Here is a 17,970-nt window from a genome sequence, read left to right on the forward strand (position 1 = left end):
TGTTCTTAAATTATTTTATTGATGGCAGGTGGACAGCCGCTCCAGGTACCCATACAAACTGACTTAACCTGCTGTGAAAGGGTCAATTTGGCCTCCATTTTCCATTTCTTCGTTATCTGCATTTGGACTCATACAGAGGGGCTCAACATGAGCCAGGATGGGATTTGAGCTTTGGAGCAGTTTCGCATTTTGTTCTTCCATGAATATTGGATGCTAATTTATATTTGATGTAGATGTAAGTATTAATGTGTAGTAGTGTGTCAATCTTTTTTTACTTGTTCAGTGTTGTTAATTGTGAATTTGTTCCTTTCTTTCTGTCAGCGCTGTCAAGGTCATTATGGCTAATGATTTTCAATACAAATCAAGTTTCCACAAACTGAAAATAATAGGTGTCACCTGTAGGTTTTTAAAGTGTTGCTTTGGGGAGCCAGAATCACATTTTGTCTTTCATAGGCCTGGCAATTTTCCCTTGAAAATGATTGATTAAAGCTGAATGGAGGCAAAATAGTGTGTAACACTTTTCAAATCAGCCCACGGTGCAGAAAGGAGACCACTAATTACATGGCTGTTTGTGTGACCTCTGCTTAAGTGCATGAAAGCCACCTGGAAATAGCAGGTGAAATTGTATTTTCATGTAAGATTTTAAAGGTCCACGTTTGCTCTCTTCCTAATAAAGCCATTAGTAAGTGACTCCTACTTTAGACTCCATTAAGACGTGGAGCGAGGAACATTTCATCATAAGACTCAGAGTCAATAAGCACGTAATCAGGATGTCCAGGGAATGTAGCATTGAGTGAAGGGGATAATTAATGAGATTGCCTTATGAACTGCTTAATTACTGACTGTTGGCCCTCTTGATCACCGCTCCAAGAGCAGCATTTGTTCCCTGGTCGCTTTACGCCCTGATGGAGAGAAACCGCAGTGAGAATAAAGACATGTGAGCAGATATTAATTGACTATTTACACATGGAAGCCATGCTGTAATTACTGCAAAAGCAAATTAATATGTCTGCAGCCCAGAGGTTAAAATACAGGAAACACAGGAGGGTAGTGAAAAATCTACGTGTGCACAGTAATGACTATTTACATCAGAGATATTTAGGTACACATTAAACCACGTGGTGTTGTGTCTGTGTTGTTTGGTAAGGACTGAAATGTAGTCAAATATTGCACTATGTGCAAAAAACCAATTATTTCTTTTTTATTTGGAAATTTTAAATGTGACATTAATATGAAAATCAGTGCTTTTTAGTGACATACAGGGAGGAGAATATTTAAAATAAAGATGACATAATTCTGAGGTATGGACATAGATATGAATCTATTTGCAAATTAAAAGCCAAATCAAATAAAGTCATACCTGAGTTAACACAAGAATATGTGAAGGATTTAGTGAACCTACGAAGGCACAAACACACCAGTGAACACATCAGCCGTTCATTTGTGTGGCAGAAAATAAAATGAAATCACCAGTGAGAAACACTTTATAACTTAGATTATATTTACTCTCTTTTATATTTTTAATAAAAATGAAAGGACATCAAATAAAAGCACAATATCTGCAGTCACCTGTATAGTAACTATATAGTTAATATAGTTAATACTAGGAGACAGTCACAGTTAGCAAAATGGAAAAATACACACACACACACACACACACACACACACACACACACACACACACACACACACGTTTGACCTAATACCCAGGGTGGATGGAGGAAAGGAATCAGTCTTCTGGGGGTTAAAGGGGGTTAAAGTGATGTGAGAGTCAGGGAGGAGACCCACTCCCACATTTTAAAGAAAGTGTGTGTGTGTGTGTGTGTGTGTGTGTGTGTGTGTGTGTGTGTGTGTGTGTGTGTGTGTGTGTGTGTGTGTGTGTGTGTGTGTGTGTGTGTGTGTGTGTGTGTGTGTGTGTGTGTGTGTGTGGAGGGGGTCTGGGTTTATTCCTGCACCTCTGGGGTGCAGGTCTGCCTTTGTGTAACCCCACCAAAAGAAAAGAGAAACATTGAGTCTCTCCTTTGCTGGGGGGGCTTCAGAAAGCAGCCCCACCCCGCCCCCACCCGATGAGCTGCACACATATGCAGTGTGTTAGCGGGTGTGTGTGTCCGCTGACCCGTTGTGACCCGTCCATTCTGAGGACAACAAAGGTGGGAGTGAGATCACACACATTTAAATTAACTGGGGAGTGCTCTCATTCAGGCCGCCCCCCCGGGACCAGCGCTCACAATGTCCCGCTTGTTCACGGCCCCCCCGTTAGTGTTAACACACACATCACATCTAATCACTGTTTACAGTGTGTGTAGACTGACACACCGCTTCATCACCCGGTCTGCCCCCCTCCCAGCCCCCCAGAATGAATCTGATAATTGAATGGTAGATATAATTTAACATGAATTATTTTGGTCCTATGCATACAAAGGGCATGATAGAGTCTGTATTTTTAACAATCGTGGTTATATTATGTGAGATCTGACTCAATAATTATCAAAAGTAAAATTACCGTATAGAGAAGATATGTTCATCCCGTTACTGGTTATGTGCTCCCTTCTATAAATACCATCCGTCCATGTTCTCCGTCCAGACGACCGGGATCATCTTGACCTCGACTGCGTTTCCACTGTGCGGGTCACTGGTGTTGGAGGCTACCCCAGTTAGCTACTGGTGAGTGATGGGAGACGCCACCTACAGTACAAACACCCTCACACACACACACACACACACACACACACACACACACACACACACACACACACACACACACACACACACACACACACACACACACACACACACACTGCAGTGGGAGGAAGCTGCAAATGATTCCTTCTGGCTCCTCTAAATAAAAGCGATGTGAAGATCTGGGGAGAAATTCTCCGTCTTCACTCACGACGATTTTTTCTTCTTTGTAATTTCCATTTAGGACTCGTTTCAAAATGCTTTCATTTTCACTGTCAGCTGCTTGTCTCAACGAGTCATTTTATCTTTTACAAGCAATTTTTTTCACTTTACTACTTCCTGTTTCAGTGTGCTGTATTTCCTTTTTGAAGCTGTTTTAGTAATTCTTTAACATCCTCCTCTTCTTCCTCCATCAGTTCACCCTGTCAGCTGTTAATATCAGTGTAGTGTGTGTGTGTGTGTGTGTGTGTGTGTGTGTGTGTGTGTGTGTGTGTGTGTGTGTGTGTGTGTGTGTGTGTGTGTGTGTGTGTGTGTCACGGGCCTGAACACATGTTCTATGTACATGAACATGTACTCGTGTACATGTGATTAACAGAATAGACTGACACTAGAGTGGACAAATAATTTCCTTTTGGGATTAATAAAACTGATTTAATCTGTAATCTTTAATTTAAACCAGACAAAGAGCAGATTTTGTTCAGTTAAACTGAAACTCTATTTTCTCATGTCGGGTCTTCCTTTTTTCAGGGACACCTGCTTCAGGGTTGGGGGAGCAGAAAAGCACAGCGAGTCAGATGCATTTTCACATTTATCCATGTAAGTGTGAACACTCTACCTTCCTGGTTTCAGAGCAGCCCCCCCAGAGACAGGAAGTGTCGGACGCAGAGGGGGGCTCGGCCCTTGAATGGGAGCGTTTGGAGTCCCTCGCTGCTGGGTTGATCCCCGCTGGAGCAACAGAACAATCCTGGCCCCCCCTTTTCCCTCCACGCTCCGTGTGGATTAAACAGCTTCTGCTGGCCTCTTTTTCCTTCACCCCCCCAACGGGATCAGGACTGGTTTCATTTCTGCTTCAGCTTCATTTGGATTGAGACGCTGGCTGGTGGGACGGCGCCCTTTTAGCTGGGGGGTCCGGGTGCTGCTAGCACGGCCTGTGAGAGAGTTTACAGCAAGAGAGAGGATAAGGCAAGTGTGTGTGTGTGGGGGGAGGGGGGGCGTCAACTGCCCCATACAGCTTTGCTTAATTGGGTTTGACTCCCACAATTACAGGGCAATAATGGCCTTTTCAGCCCAGCCATGTTGAAGTAAGAGGCGTTTCTGCTGTCAGACGGTTCATAGCGGCGCTGGGGGGGTTCGGCAGTGGACTTTAGTTAAGCAGTGGTTATTGAGTCTTTGATAGGACTCCAGGAGGTCGGGGCAGCAACAATGACAGAATTAATGGGCAAGGCACGATGAGAATGTCACCCAGCAGGGGGCTGCGGTGGCCTTTGAGCCCCTCCTGACGCCTCTGGCTCTGCTCTGACAACACGCTGAAAGGCTTGACCCGTCCGCCGGAGCGTCTGAGCCTGAATGTGATGCTCTTATTACTCTGTTCGTCACGGCAGCGTCGTGCAACGAGCAGCCGTCAGGTGGAAGTCCTTTAGTGCGCAGCCATACCACCAGATAACATGTTCAGAACACGCTTACATACGTGTAACCAAACCTGGACGATGGTCGTAGAGACAGAATGCTGACGACACTGAAGCCCCCGGACCTTCAGTGTGAGCTGAATGAAGGAGTGTGAGGAGCCCTGAGATGTCCTCAGGGGGGGCCGCTGCTCACTTACTGCCTCCGTCATGATGTTCACACTTGAGCAGAAACAGGTCACTGCCCCGGAGCCGTCGCTGCTGCAGGAACATCCTCCTCTGAACACATCCACCCACCGCTGGAATCCACATCCTGGGGAGCAGACGGTCCTGGAGCTCCATGTGTGCAACAAGAGGAGTTTGTGTACCAGTCTGATGTAGCACTGGGGCAGAACACGACTACGTTCTGCCCCAGAGGGGTCTTTGTTACATCCCGTGAGGCGGTGATGTTTGTAATCGTCTCCGTCCGTCCGTCTGTCCACCAAATGTCTCCACAAGCGTCAGACAGAAGGATGAGACAAACACACACGACTCAGGCAGCACAGGGGATGGAAACGAGACCACGACCTTCACCTTTAGAAAACTAGGTCAAGGTCAAACTTCTACTTTTGTACTCATTTTAGATTTTTAGTCGTCAGTCACATGATACCGTACACGCATGTTATTGGCTGGCGACATCCTGGAGTGTTCTACGTTCTGTGAGTCTCTGACTTCCATGACACACAAAAGTGTTTTAAGCAGTGGTTAAATATCAGTATGGGGGGGTTCAGGTTTAATATCAGTATGGGGGGGTTCAGGTTTAATATCAGTATGGGGGGGTTCAGGTTTAATATGGGGGGGTCATAAACGTTAACATTACCGTAAAAAACAAGATCAGTAGTCGGAATCGTGGAATTCATTATTCTTGTGTGGTTCCTGAACACATGAACCAGGAGGAACGAGGGACCACTTTTAGACCTTTTTAGGTTCACATCTCTGAAACCTGATGAAAAATAATCACTGAACAAATGTGTAGGTCAGGGTAAATGTTGAATTCAGGGGTGTCGCAGGATGTTGTAGTCTCTGACTGCCTTGCTGAGGATGATCTTAGATTTACTGAGATAGAATCAAGTGAAATCACCTGATGTAATTCTGCTTGCAGATATTGTTTGGGGGAAACTAACTCAGGAACACTGAAGACAATATGCACTATTTTCTGCTTTTTTCCAGATCCAGTCTACAGATCTAAAAATATAAAACTGGCAAATGTCTATTTTAATTCTAATTTTAATCCTAAAAAGACTCCGGTAAACATTATTACCATTAAAATTATTAACCTTCACTGGAAGTGATAAATGTAGTGACAAGAATACACACAAAGACTGTCATTAATTAGATATTGATTAGATGATATAAACAATAAACAAAAAACCCCAAAACCGTTGAATCTGATTGGAGGATTACAAACATGAATTGTATTTTAACAGACTAACAGTCTCTGGTTTGGTTGAAGACTTAATCTCTCAGGGATATTTTTATTTAATCGTTCCCTTAATGACATAATTTACTTTCTATACAAAATAACATTTCCTAATTTGTGCACAAGGGAATAAATCCAGTATTGTGACACAAACACACACATAAATTCACACACGTATGAAAAGTTTCCTGTGTGGGCCGACTTGTATGGACTTGAAAGCAGCGGCTGTCAGTCATGATTAGGTTTAACGACGGGCCCATTTTGACACTTCAGAATCAAGTCGTGGTAAATAGCCCTGGGAAGAGGAGCCACATGCTGCGAGATGGCTTTTCCCTTATATAATTTCAGACTGCAAATTACAAAACAGAGACATAAATAATGGGTAAAGTCAAGTTTGGTGAGGGAGAAAATGGAAAAATTTAGGGCTGTGTGCCACTCTAATGGATATCCTTGTGGCTGGGAGAAAATGGGACTCAATAATATGTCCTTAATGTCTGCCAGCGCTGTTTCAGGGAACGTATCAGAAGAAATGTCCCCTGCCATTTCTGCAAGCAATCACTTAATGGGACAGGCAAATCTCAACAAAATGGATGTACTGATCTATTCCTGGGCTCCACAGATGGAATGAATCTGTCGCTCCAGGTGGAGAAAAAAGAAAAATATAGAAAAGAAGAGGCTCCGTTCAAGACAGATAAAACACAAACCTTTCACCACTCATTCAGCCATGCAGCAGCCTGCCGTGTTTGGGCGGCTTAAGTGCAAACACTGACCGGAATTTCAATTATTTAATTAGGGAGAGAAAATGAAAAGACTTAAGTGTTGTGATTTCTGCAGTCTTTCATAGATCAATCTAATGTGCGCTCACATTGGAAATCAACCAAGATGGAAGAGGGGCAAGTGAAGTAGCTTCTTCCTAAATCATGCAATTAAAATGGCAAATTAGTTTCTTGATATATTCATTTAAGTGGTTAAGTGGAAATGTTTCTCTCCCCTTCCACGTGGCCGTCTCCAGGGGGGGTGTGGAGAGGCAGCGACTTCCACATGCTCTTATGATTAGAGCCACCGTTCATTTGCTGAGGAAACGCTGAAAGCACTTGCTGTACAAATTAGCCATTTGAAGGCTTGAAAATTCAATTCCGAGAAGTTGATTTAAGCATTTAGGCAAAGCGTGGCTGGAACGTAAAGATTTAGAAGCATTTTGCCCCCTAATGTTGAGAACTTTCAGAGCCCATTATATTTTTATGGGGCCTTGTGAGCAGCACAGCTGGAAAATAGCAGCAGCGTCGTGCTGGTGAGCTGGTTTTGGGCGTGCTGGTGAGCTGGTTTTGGGCGTGCTGGTGAGCTGGTTTTGGTCACTGCTACACCTCCACCTGTCATGAGTGACAGTTTCCTTAGTTTTCAATAATTTTAAACTGTATATATTGCAGCAAATGCAGTGCGCATTATATATAAAAATACTGTACATTAAAATGAGGGTGAAAATGCAAAAGTTTTGATCATTGCAGAGAAGTCTTGAAGACAAGATGGTTGAAACCGTTTTATACAGTAATACTATTGTCATCTCCCTACCAGTACCTGGTCTTCAAAGAGAAATGAAGTGTGGCTTTTAATTTAACCAGGTTTGGTTTATGTTCACAGGTACTGGTAGTCAGTGGTACTGGTAGTCAGTGGTACTGGTAGTCAGTGGTACTGGTAGTCAGTGGTACTGGTAGTCAGTGGTACTGGTAGTCAGTGGTACTGGTAGTCAGTGGTACTGGTAGTCAGTGGTATGTTGTTTGTTTGTTTTCTGTTTCCTTTTTGTTAGTTATTTTGTAACCCACAGACTTTATACTAGAACACAGCTTTACTCAAACGAATGGATTCTGATGACATATTTTCAACACACAGCACTGAAGCATTTATTAAAGACCAGAGAAGAAACTGCTGTGTTTTACTGGTGAACTGAATCCCAAACTGAGGACTCTCTTAAGGTATAAGGCTTTATGGATGACTCCTGCAATGATTGAATAATACTAATACTACTACTAATAATAATAATAATAAGAATAAGAATAAGAATAAGAATAAGAATAGGAATAGGAATAGGAATAGGAATAGGAATAAGAATATAATGATGATAGTATTATAATTGTTGTTGTTGTTGTTGTTATATAACTTTATTATTATTTTTATTAATATTATTATTATTATTATTATTATTAAGAAGAAGATGGTGACGACAACAACAGCAATAAAAACAATATTGATCTACACAATGAGAAAATCTTTTCACCTTTTCACACACACATAGACTCGACACACACACATATTAAAGGCTCACACATGTGCAATGGAGAGAAGGTGGAGTGACGAAGTGCAGCCTGCACATAGTGGCACCCTGAGAGCTTTGGTGCCTTGTTCCTTTACATCTCAATAACATTACTATTATTATTATCTATTGTAATTATTGTTGTTACAGTCTTATTATTGTTATTATTATTAGTAGTAGTAGTTGTTGCACTGCAAATGCATTATTATTATTATTATTATTATTAATAATAATAATGTTATTATTAATATCAATATTATTATTAATAATAATATTATTAATATTATTAATAATAATATTATTATTATTAATATTAATATTAATAATACTAATATCATTATTATTATTAATACTAATATCATTATTATTATTATTATTATTATTGTTGTTGTTGTTGTTATCATTGTTATTATTCTTGTTATTAATCATTCATTCACTCATCTTCTTTCGTGGGTCACGGGTTGCTGGAGTCTGTCCCAGTGCACTAACGGGCAGAAGGTGGGAGATATTCCAGACATTTTTTTGATTTTTAGTTTTTAGTAGTAGTATTAATAATACTGTTTGCATGTTTGCACACACACACACACACACACACACACACACACACACACACACACACACACACACTGGGTACCCCGGTGTAGCTGGAGGTACAGGCTCTAGGGCCCTGTGGGGGTCAGGAGGGACCTGAGGGATCAGGCGTACCTGAACATCAGGCGTACCTGAACATCAGGCGTACCTGAACATCAGGCGTACCTGAACATCAGGTGTACCTGAACAGGTGCCCAGGGAGGAGGGTTTCAGACATACCTGAGCTTAGCGGCCCCTCCATGTCAGCCTGACAGCCACACACTGGTGTAATTACTGTGGTCACCCCCCCCCCCCCCCCCCCAGAGCGCTGCGTGAGCTTCTCACCCCCCCGTCCTCCTGCATAAACGCAGACTTTCCATAACAAAATTAATCTGTCAAAAGCTGGATGCATTGAGGAAAGCTTGGATTTGCTCTTCGGGCACAGAAGCACATCGGCCACTTTTCTAGTGCAGTGAAGATATCAAACCCCTCCTGGATGCCACACTCTAGATGGAAGAAAATAGGCTGTGTCTATAAAAATGAACTTATATGTAAGTACAGCACTCAAATATCAGGAGCAAAAAAAGCTTTTTCTGGGACATTTTGTTGTTGTCAATTGGTCTGAGCACCTTGCTGTAATGCTGGTAATGGAGCTGCGCTTTTCCTTTCATCTTCAGGGATTGTGCTGTGTGTGTGTGTGTGTGTGTGTGTGTGTGTGTGTGTGTGTGTGTGTGTGTGTGTGTGTGTGTGTGTGTGTGTGTGTGTGTGTGTGTGTGTGTGTGTGTGTGTGTGTGTGTGTGTGTGTGTGTGTGTGTGTGTGTGTGTGTGTGTTCAGAGAGGCCCAGCAGGATGTGGTTTAGAGGTACAACTGGAGGAAGGGCAGCCAGATGATGGACAGAATGAAGGAAACATCCAGTCAGAGCTGCTGCTCTTCTCCCAGAGCTCCCAGTCCAGCACTGGGAGTAATGGAGGTCTGACAGAACGGTTCCAGTAGGACGACGCTGTTGTGTTGAACCGCCAAAACACTGAAACACTAAAACACTACCTCCTGATCACAACTGACTGTCACAAACAGGTGCAGTGTGGGGTCACATCTTTAGGGGTCACACCTTTAGGGGTCACACCTTTAGGGGTCACACCTCTAGGGGTCACACCTTTAGGGGTCACACCTTTAGGGGTCAGCCCTAATTAGATTGGGACATTCAGATAGCACCCAGTCAAAAAACTCAACCCCCCCGGTTACCTAGAACAGGTTAACTAGAAGGGGTTACAGTATTTTCTGCACTATATTTTCTGCAACTTTTCTCACCGCGCATTGAAAACGATTCGCGTCCACACGGCAGCGTTTCAAAAAGATCTCCGTCCACACGTCAACGCGTCAGTGTGTTGATCAACACGTGAACAAGCAGAACGACAGGAGAGGACCGGGACGTTCCTCCTGGAGGACGACCTCCATCACAGAGTTCTCCACCAGGGGGCAGCGCGTCCCGGTTTGACCCAGAACTGGTGTCGGCGTCTTTGGCGAGGAACGTGAATGAATGAATGAATGAATACATATATAAACTTTATGACACACACATAAAGAAACAGACGAACAAATATTTCAGTGCAAAGCCTGTTTAAAAAGGCATCTTCGACGTGGAGCTGGTATACATCAGAAAGTAGCCGGTTTTAGCTCCGTGTGTACATGTAGACACGGGTCACATGCATGACGTCACAGCGGTTTTGGTCCCAGGGACACGCCCCCCGGATAAAAACAGTTGCCGATACAGCGTTTTCAAAAAACACAAGAAAGTGCAACAAAAAAGTTGCGTTTTCAAAACGTTCCAGCATCGTGTGGGCGGGGCCTGAGCCTCATCCAGGAAACCTGATCACTTGATCACTTTGCCATCTTAGAAAGAAGTCAACACGCATATTAAAAAACCCGACATTGGAAACTGGTTAAATTCATCACGAGTGCAGTCAGTGCCAACAGAGCGGATTATTTCCTGATCTGAAGTTCGAAGCAGATATTTAAGCTCCGACGTTCATCTTCATTAATTGAATATTGTTTCGATCGATCGGTAGTCCAGTCGGAGCTGAGGTGCAGCTATTTGCTGCTGTGTGTCCTAAACAATTTTTAACTAGTTTTTAATGTCAGGCTGATAATTTACTGTCAAACGTGACGCTGTTTCACTCCTAGAACTGACTTTAACGTCGGTGTCTCACCGCCGTGTCTCACCGCACGTCGCTGCAGACAGAACACACAACCTGAATGCCCCCCCCCCCCCCCCGTAACGTGTTGTTTCAGGTATGAACTGCAAATCAATGCATCACACCAGACACCTTTGTCTAGCAGTGACTGTTCTTGAAGTTTCAGGGGTTCTCCGCTGCTCTGACGTCAGACAGCAGCTCAGTGAGACAGCAGCTCGGCACTTTGGCGACGCCCCTTGACTACCGTTGTTAGGGGGCGTGGGCCCGAGTGCCTTGTGAGGGTGCCTTGTGAGGGTGCCCCTGGTGGCGGAGTGCGGCACGACTGGCGGCCAGACAGCCGGCTTTTTTTCAGCGATCATGTTTTTAACCAATATTAATATTAATCCATATATAAAACGCACCGGATTATAAACCGCACTACGGGATTATGAGAGAATGATAGGCATTTAGATGCGCCTCATAGTATGGAAAATACTGTAACTAGAACAGGTTAGCTAGAACAGGTTAGCTAGAACAGGTTAGCTAGAACAGGTTAGCTACAACAGGTTAGCTACAACAGGTTAGCTAGAACAAGCTAGCTAGAGCAGGTTAACTAGAACAGGTTAACTAGAACAGGTTAAGTAGAACAGGTTAACTAGAACAGGCATCGGACCCTCGTCTCACACGAGCTTAACTTCAAGTGTGCGTCTGCATAGCATCTGCGTAGCATCTGCATAGCATCTGCGTAGCATCTGCATAGCATCTGCGTAGCGTCTGTGTAGTGTCTTCTCAGAGTGAGTATCCAGTCACAGGACAGGTACGTGTCAGGTGAACGTGAGGCCAGCTAGAAGGCCTTAGGAGGCCAACTCATGATCTATAAGATACCAGCGCTGTGTGTGTGCGTCAGCTCTGGAGGCGCAGTCGGTTTGTCTGTCAGGCTTTGAAATGTCTGCTGATGTGATTAGGCCTTTATAAATAAAGGTTGATTGATTGATTGGTTGGTTGGTTGGTTGGTTGGTTGGTTGGTTGGTTGGTTGGCTGGTTGGCTGGTTGGTTGGTTGGTTGGTTGATTTTTTTTGTCTTGCTGCATTCTGACTGGAAATGGGGTAGTGAACATCCAAGTTATGACACACACACACACACACACACACACACACACACACACACACACACACACACACACACACACACACACACACACACAGACACACTTAAACACATGAACTGAGTGTAGATTCTGATGCGATACAGAATGAAACACAAGAGTCTCAGTTTTTCTACCTTATAAATGGATAAAAATCTGACTCGGAGCTGAAACACCCCCCCGCCCTCCACTGAGGCCGTTTGGGAGTCAACATTCAATCAGAACCTCAGAGTCATCATTATGGCTTTGACTCGCCGAGCTTAGTCGTTTGTGTTCTGTCAGCAGATTCCAGAACAACAGAACTGGCTTGTGATTGGACGCTGCCTGACCCGACAGACGTCGTGTTGTCGTAGCCTGAGTTTCCCCATCACACCTAAAACATTAGTACTATTTAGGTAGTACTGTTGGGCGTCATAGGATCTTGTTTTATTTTCTTGACAAAGGGCAGAATTCAGGTAAGATAACATGGTTTTATATTTGTTTGGATATTTGTCTTTTAGATGTTAGCTGAGCTGCTTCCACAGGTAGAGACAGAAGAAACGGTTTCTTCTCACCTTTTTCTTTTACGATGTTTCATGTAAACACTCATTCTAATGTTTTATGGATCAAAATGCATCAGCTGATGATCAGCTAAATAACAAATAAAACTGGGGACAGGAAAAGGATTCAAACTCTCCAGGTTTCTGTTAAACATCTAGTTTAGCACTAGATGGTAAAAGAAATTAAATTATTCTACGGTCATGAGGATTTTCTTTGATGCTAACATCTATCCACTGAACTCAAACCGTACAACTTCCTGTTGAGAATGTTTTAGTGGAATCATTCATTCATTCATTCATTCATTCATCTTCAAAACTCACCTCTTCCACCGTTGCTGGCCGGGGGGGTTGCTGGAGCCTGTCCCACCAGACTGGGGCCGTGGGGCAGGGTACACTCTGGGTGCAACGCCAGTGCAGCGTGGAGCCGCATAAAAGACAGACACACACTCGTGCACACACACACTCACACCTATCATGAGTTGTGCATTGAACACTGGTTGTCAACTTGTGTCCGGGTCATTCCAGTGTTTCGGCCCCCCAGCAGCTGATGGGGCTCCAAACAGACAGAAACAGAACTCTTTAGGGTCCCATTCAGATTTCAGACACAAGAAGATGTGTCTATTAATTACCCCCCACCAAAAATAAAACCATTGGCTGTCTGTATGAAAAGAGGGGGTGTCTGCAGAAAACTGCATCCAGGTGGGGGGGAACAATGAGCGATAGATGCATCAAGTATCAAAGCATGGCTGACTTACAGGGCGTGTGTGTGTGTGTGTGTGTGTGTGTGTGTGTGTGTGTGTGTGTGTGTGTGTGTGTGTGTGTGTGTGTGTGTGTGTGTGTGTGTGTGTGTGTGTGTGTGTGTGTGTGTGTGTGTGTGTGTGTGTGTGTGAGTGTGAGAGTGTTTTTGTCTGTGCTCTTGGTGGGGGGGTATGTAAACCCATCTTCAGGGACTGATCTCCTGGAGAACAAAGTGCAGCAGCAGACACGGGCGACCCCACGGCTCAATCCAGGGGAAATAATGTGTTCATTACAACGCAATTACTGACACTTAGACCCTCTGTGTCTGAGAGAGGAACACCGAGGGGGGGGGCGCCACTGATCTCTGATGCTAAGTGACCTTATGTTCCTCTGCGTGTGTGTGTGTGTTTGCAGGTGCAGGATGTACAGCTTCATGGGTGGAGGGCTGCTTTGTGCCGGCGTGGGGAACATCCTCCTGATCGTTTCCACAGCAACAGATTATTGGATGCAGTACCGGCAGAGCGGGGGCTCCACGCACCAGGGGCTGTGGCGCTACTGTACACCAGGGAAATGCCTCCCCCACGGCCAGAGCATCGGTGGGTGGAGCACCAGTCCTGACCTGTCATTGGCTGAGAGCAGCTCAGTGGGCGGAGACAAGAACTCCATTGTTTGTTAGTGACACAAATAGAACACGTCTGTGTTTACACTTTAGGACATTTCTAAATAAATATGGTTATATTAAATTATTAATATAAAATAATTATATATTTAATATTATATATATAATTTAATTTAAAAAAATTAAAAAATAATTAAACAAAATATATATAGATAGATATAGGTATAGATGGATGTATAAATATTATGGTAGTTGTTGTGTCAGAAGGCCCTCCTGCCCACTGGCTTTCACATGTTCACCTTTTTCATCGTAAAGTTGAGCTGAGATTTTGGTAAAAAGGGAAAAAAGAACGGAACAATTGATGTTCTGAATTAATGTGGTGAAAGTAAAAATCTAATTATGTTTTTACTCTTACTCTTACTGTCTTGCATCAATGCAGCTGTTTCTTGTGGGGGGGTACGCATCTGTATATTCAGTTCATGGGATTAGTATTTTTATTTTACCTCTCTGTCATGCTATCTCGCTAACGTGACACAAACTGCCTCGTTGTCATTCTGGTCAGATCTTTTCCCAGTGTGGACACATCCTAACCTGACACGTGATTGACCTTTGACCTTGTCCACAGCCCATCTAGATGCCACCCGCGCCCTCATGATCCTGTCCCTCATGGCGTGTTTCGTGGGCATCATCATCGGCATCATGGCCTTCATCCATTACTCCTCCTTCGACAGGTTTGACAAAACCTTCGCTGCAGGAATTCTGTTCTTCATCTCCTGTGAGTTCAGCTCCATTGATCACTTTCATCTGTAACTCAGATTTGATTCTTCCTTCACAGATTGTGTTCAACGATTGAGACTTTGAAAAATAATAATAATCATGATTCTAATTATGAAGTAATGATTTCTTAATTGTTCTTCCTGACAGCTGCAGGTTGTGTGTTTCTTCCTTCATGGCAGAGATAATCCATTACAACTTCTTTTAATTATTGGTTCTGAATAGTTTATAGTTGATTAAAATTGAAATGTAAAAGTAAATACCTCCAAAATACATTTCTTTGATGATGTGATGTTTTCCATAATGGCTGTAAGTTTGTCAAACATTTAAGGAACATTGCCTCACGTTTCCTCTTCCTCAGGCTTTCTGGTGTTTGTGGCGATGGCCGTGTACACTGGTGTCACCATGAACTATTATGGGAAGCGTTATGGAAACTGGAGGTTCTCCTGGTCCTTTATCATTGGCTGGGTGTCTGTGGCGCTCACCTTCTTCTCAGGTAAACACAGTCGGATCACATTTATGAATAATAATGAGTAGAAGAAATCCATGTCGTGTTCAGAGTGAATTCAGTGACTTTTGTCTGTCATTATTCTCCACTTTAACTGTGTGTTCATGGATCAGTTACTAATGCACTCAGTGATCAAATGAATATCTGGAGAACCGTTTTAAGAAATCATGTCAGGCAAAACCTTGAAAATCTCAAATGAATTTACACAACATTTCTTAAATCCATAAATTCAGAGTTTGGCATAACTGGATTCTTACTTAATAATATTAATAGGAGTGGATGTGTGATAAAGAAAACAAGGACCGCTGACCGTATGGACCCATAACCCTTTGGGGTTTTATGGTGCTTTCATGACGTGATGCACAGACGTTATATTAACATTTACCCTACGATCAGTTTAACTTTAGATAAGCATCCATTAAGTTTAAAGAAATCTGCTCAGAAATTATTTTGTTTGACCCTCAAAAGCCGAATTAAACGAGCATCTCAAAATTTAGGGGCTGTTTATGTTTAGAATGATACACACACACACACACACACACTTTATTTAAAATGTGGGTGTGGGTGTGTGCGTGTGCGTGTGTTTGTGTGTGTGTGTGTGTGTGTGTGTGTGTGTGTGTGTGTGTGTGTGTGTGTGTGTGTGTGTGTGTGTGTGTGTGTGTGTGTGTGTGTGTGTCCACTGTCTCTTTCAGGTATTTTCTTTGTGTGTGCCTACCGGATGCATGAATGCCCCAGGACTGTTGGCTCTCACTAGCGTGTCACCGTCACCAGGAATAAGCCACGGATCGTCATCATGATAACTGCTGCATTAAAGTTCACATAATTTCAGTATAAGCGTGGGTGGATTTATGGCTTCTTTTCCACAGACGCTGTGTGTGTTCACTTCATTTCTTTGTGTTTTGCAGTGCTTTGGTCACACTCAAGTAAACTCAGTTTGAAGTCTTAACCTTCATAGTTTTATAGCTGTTGAGAAATTAATCTATCCAATAATCCCGAGGCACAGTGGACTATTTTCAAAATCATTCCCTGAAACCCAGATCAAAGAATCTATATGCAGTTGTGTGAAGCTGGATCTACATGAAGGGGGATATTAATTGAAAAGACTTTTCATGAAGGATTATAAAAATGTCTAATTTGGTGTTTAATAGAAAAGTCTAACCAGATATTGTTGTGAGCACACAAAGTGAAGCCGTGCTCGTGCATAAAGCAGCAGCTGTTAGGAAGCGGCAGGCTGGACCTGAAGCAGGAAATAACCGACGTCCATTCAGTTAAGAACATTTACTGCATGTAACACAATGAACCATCAGGTTGGCTGCACTAAAACAAATCTACACTAATGCAGAAATATTCTTATTTATCATGAGGTGAGCTGCTGTAAACGGTGGCATAATAAACAGCAGGAATGATTACAGCACTTTGAGAGTAGTAGTAGTAGTAGTAGTAGTAGTAGTAGTATTTTTATGCTAAATATATATTATTAACAGGAATGTAATGTAACATAAATGCAAACTGAAGGGCATGATGGGAGGTGAAACCAGAGCGGCCCAGCATCCAGTTCAGCTCCACCAACCAGAGGGCCGTGTGTGTGTGTGTGTGTGTGTGTGTGTGTGTGTGTGTGTGTGTGTGTGTGTGTGTGTGTGTGTGTGTGTGTGTGTGTGTGTGTGTGTGTGTGTGTGTGTGTGTGTGTGTGTGTGTGTGTGTGTGTGTGTGTGTGTGTGTGTGTGGACCCACAGAGAGAAGCTTCTGTGTGTGAATGATCAGGAGCTCCTTGAAGGCCTCCGTGTGTAAAAGTCTATTTTAGATTTGTCTACAAAGGAATCATTAAATTCTGGGGTTTACACCGACTTTAACTTTATAGTAAATTTACTGCAAAGTTTTTGTGCGTCGCTCCAGAAGAAAATGAACCTGTGATGTTCCTGCAGGCTGGAGGAGCCCCCCAGGACCACAGCCTAGTCCCTGCCGTGTTCCTCTGTGTTATTGATCTCTTTCTGAAAGACACAACCTGATATTAGCTCCGATCTTAACGCGGGGACGCGCCGCTTAACGCGGGGACGCGCCGCTTAACGCGGGGACGCGCCGTTTAACGTGGGGACGCGCCGCTTAACGCGGGGACGCGCTGCTTAACGCGGGGACGCGCCCTCTCGGCTCGGAGTCGGTCTTAATGAAATGGACCCAAAAAGCTGATTAACGCGCCTGGAGACGGTTTCACCTCCGTTTGTTGCCCTAAAAGCAGCCTGTTACCCCGGAGCGCTCCAGGAAACGGACGGAGGGGCAAACAGGTGCGGCTGTTCCCCCCTCCTTCATCCCTCCATCTCCATCCACCCTCCTTCATCCCTCCATCTCCATCCACCCTCCTTCATCCCTCCATCTCCATCCACCCTCCTTCATCCCTCCATCTCCATCCACCCTCCTTCATCCCTCCATCTCCATCCACCCTCCTTCATCCCTCCATCTCCATCCACCCTCCTTCATCCCTCCATCTCCATCCACCCTCCTTCATCCCTCCATCTCCATCCACCCTCCTTCATCCCTCCATCTTCATCCCCCCTCCTTCATCCCTCCATCTTCATCCACCCTCCTTCATCCCTCCATCTTCATCCACCCTCCTTCATCCCTCCATCTTCATCCCCCCTCCTTCATCCCTCCATCTTCATCCCCCCTCCTTCATCCCTCCATCTTCATCCACCCTCCTTCATCCCTCCATCTCCATCCCCCCTCCTTCATCCCTCCATCTTCATCCACCCTCCTTCATCCCTCCATCTTCATCCACCCTCCTTCATCCCTCCATCTTCATCCCCCCTCCTTCATCCCTCCATCTTCATCCACCCTCCTTGGAAG

General features: G+C 43.9%; 1 protein-coding gene across 1 annotated transcript; it reads left to right on the forward strand.

Moving 5' to 3' along the window:
- Positions 1-12,272: 12,272 nt before the first annotated feature.
- On the forward strand, positions 12,273-15,962 carry lim2.1 (lens intrinsic membrane protein 2.1). The gene is made up of 5 exons (XM_068331880.1): positions 12,273-12,409; positions 13,646-13,827; positions 14,476-14,625; positions 14,986-15,120; positions 15,825-15,962. Exons 2-5 carry the CDS (start codon positions 13,653-13,655, stop codon positions 15,884-15,886), a joined length of 522 nt encoding a protein of 173 aa, XP_068187981.1. The 5' UTR covers positions 12,273-12,409; positions 13,646-13,652; the 3' UTR covers positions 15,887-15,962.
- Positions 15,963-17,970: the final 2,008 nt, after the last annotated feature.

This window comes from Antennarius striatus, chromosome 13 (genome assembly GCF_040054535.1).
Source record: "Antennarius striatus isolate MH-2024 chromosome 13, ASM4005453v1, whole genome shotgun sequence".
In the NCBI taxonomy this organism is placed as follows: domain Eukaryota; kingdom Metazoa; phylum Chordata; class Actinopteri; order Lophiiformes; family Antennariidae; genus Antennarius; species Antennarius striatus.